At 57.4% G+C, this 2,600-nt stretch overlaps 1 protein-coding gene across 1 annotated transcript; it reads left to right on the forward strand.

The window, feature by feature from the left end:
• Nucleotides 1-295: 295 nt before the first annotated feature.
• LOC106819893 (putative uncharacterized protein DDB_G0271982) lies at nucleotides 296-1,076 on the forward strand (the record flags this gene model as incomplete). The annotated part of the gene is made up of 2 exons (XM_014824468.1): nucleotides 296-402; nucleotides 1,011-1,076. Coding segments are annotated over 2 exons (173 nt in total), but the record flags the coding sequence as incomplete, so codon positions are not given.
• Nucleotides 1,077-2,600: the final 1,524 nt, after the last annotated feature.

Raw genomic sequence — 2,600 nt, forward strand, 5'->3', positions numbered from 1 at the left:
GAGATGGGGGGGGGAAACAGCGACGGAAAAGAGCGACAGACATATAAATAGATATACATAGAGAAAAGGGGGGCGAGTGAAGGGAGAGAGCGAGGAGGGGGGAGAACCCGCGAGAGAAAAGAGCGACAGACATAAAGATAGATATTCATAGTGAGAATAGGGAGGAGCGTGAAGGGAGGAAGATGAGATGTAAAAGCGACTGAAAAGAATATGATTGACTATAGGGACGGGAGACATGAAGATGATGGATGGAGGGGGCGGGAAGAAAGCTCGGTGATTGGCTTTGGGTGACGAGGGGCCGAGAGAAAGGAAAGGGAGAGGAGAGAAGAAAAGGGAAGGGAGCGGGAGATAAGAAACAGGAAAGAGAGGGGGAGAGAAAATGAAGAAAAGAGGAAGCGACGGGTGATTAGGAAGGGAGGGAGGAGGAGAAGAAAGGAAGGGGAATGGTGATTAGGAAGGGAGAGAGAGAGAGGAAGACGATCAGCGCTGGTTGCGAGAGAAGGAACCCTGACGAGGAAGAGAAGGAAATATAGCGGGCGAGAGAAAGAAAGGAAATTTTGCGAGAAATTGGAAGGCAATGAGAGACGGAAGAGAGCGAGAGAGCGAGAGAGACGCAGAGAGGCCAGAGAGCGAGAAGAGAGAGGAGTAGAGAGAGAGAGAGAAGAGAAGTGAGAGAGAAGGAGGTGCGAGATTAAGAAATGAGAATTGATGAGAGACGTAACAGTCATTGTCGAGAGAAGAAGTCAAGTTAATTGGCGAAAAAAAGGAAAAGGGAATTTAGGTGAGAAAAGAGACGAAGCAAAGTGGGAGAGAAAGTACGAAAATGGTCGAGACCGAGAGAGAGAGAACGAAAGCCAGAAAGAAAAGAGAGAGCGCGACAAGAGAGAGACAGACAGGAGAAGCGAGAGAGAGAGAGAAACGCACGACTACCGCGACACTCGCCCGATCGGCACGACGCGAGAGAGAAGAGAGCGCGCGCATACGAGCGAAAGAGAGAAACATATGAGAAGAGAGAGCGCGAGAGCGAGAGAGAGAGCAGAGAAGAGAGGGAGAAACAGAAGAGAGAAGAAGCGCGAAAGAGAGAGGCGATAAGAAAAAGGAAGACAGAGACAAGGCGAGAGAGAGAGATATATAGGCACCAGCGCGAGAGCCGGGAGAGAAGAGACGAGGCCGCCGCAAGAGCGAGAGAGAAACATAAGCAGAGAGAGAGAGAGAGAGAGAGAGAGTAGCCGCGCCGAGAACGAGAGAAGGCGCGGCGAGAGAAGACAGACAGAGAGAGCGAGAGAGATGAGAAAGAGAGCGGCGAAAAGCGAGGAGGAGAGAGAGAGAGAGAGCGAGCGCGCAGGCGGAACAGGAGGGAGAAACATAGAGAAAGCGCGAGAGAGACAGAGAGACAGAAGAGAGCACGCTGCCCGAGAGAGAGAGAGCGCGCGAGAGAGAGACAGAGAGAGAGAGAACGAGCGATGGAGCAAGAGAGAAATAAGAGAGCGCGCAGAAAGAGAAGAGAGAGACGAGAGAGAGAGAAAGAGACAGAAGAGACGAGAGAGAGAGAAAGAGACGCGGCGAAGACTTGAGAGAGAGAGAGAGAGAGAGATGAGACGCAAGAGAACGTAATTGGCGACCTCTGAGAAAGGAGAAGGTAGATAATTGTCGCGAGACGAGATCTAAAAGACGTGACCTCGCTCTTCTCGCCTTCCCTGGGGGGAGGAATATCCCCTCCCTTCAACGCTCACATCCGCGGCCAGTGGCTCACCGCTCGCCCATGGCGAGGCGAAACACACCGACCTTTCAGCACGTCCGTGTAAACACCCAGCCATCAGCGCAGCCAGCAGCCAGGCCCACACGCCCCACCAGCGCAGCCGCCAGTCAGCAGGCCACACGCCAACGCCAGGCCCAGTCAGCGACAGCCAGCCAGCCAGCCAGTCGAAACAGCCAGCCAGGAGTCAGCCAGCCAGTCCACCACAGTCAGCCAGCCAGCCCGTCAGCCAGCCCTAAGTCAGCCAGCAGTCCAGCCAACGCCACGCCAGCCAGTCAGACAGGCCAGCCGTCAGCCAGCCAGTAGCGGCACAGGCAGCCACCGTCAGCACACTCCAGGCCAGCCAGCGCAGGCCAGCGTCAGCTCGACCAAGCCAGTTCAGCCGCCAGCCAGCCAGCCAGTCCAAGCCGCCAGCCAGCGCAGCCAGTCAGCCCAGCCAGCACAGTCAGCCAGTGCAGCCCCAGCTAGCAGGCCAGCCAGCCAGCCCAGTCAGCCAGCCAGCCACAAGCCAGCCAGCCAGCCAGTCAGCCACAGTCAGCCAGCCAGCCAGCCACAGTCAGCCACAGTCAGCCAGTCAGCCCACCAGCCACAGCCAGCCAGCCAGCCCCAGTCAAGCCACAGGTCAGCGCATCAGCCAGCTAAGCCAGCCAGCCAGCCAAGTCAGCCAGCCAGCCAGCCAGCCCAGCCAGCGCGGGGCACAGCGCAGCCAGCCAGCCAGCATGGCCAGCCAGCCCAGTCAGGCCACAGCCAGCGCAGCGGCAGCCAGACCAGCCCAGTCAGCCAGCCAGCCCAACAGCCAGCCACCGCCAGCCAGCCAGCCAGCCCAGCCAGCCAGCCAGCAGGC

The sequence above is a fragment of the Priapulus caudatus genome, unplaced genomic scaffold (genome assembly GCF_000485595.1).
Source record: "Priapulus caudatus unplaced genomic scaffold, Priapulus_caudatus-5.0.1 Scaffold4987, whole genome shotgun sequence".
Classification (NCBI taxonomy): Eukaryota; Metazoa; Priapulida; class Priapulimorpha; order Priapulimorphida; family Priapulidae; genus Priapulus; species Priapulus caudatus.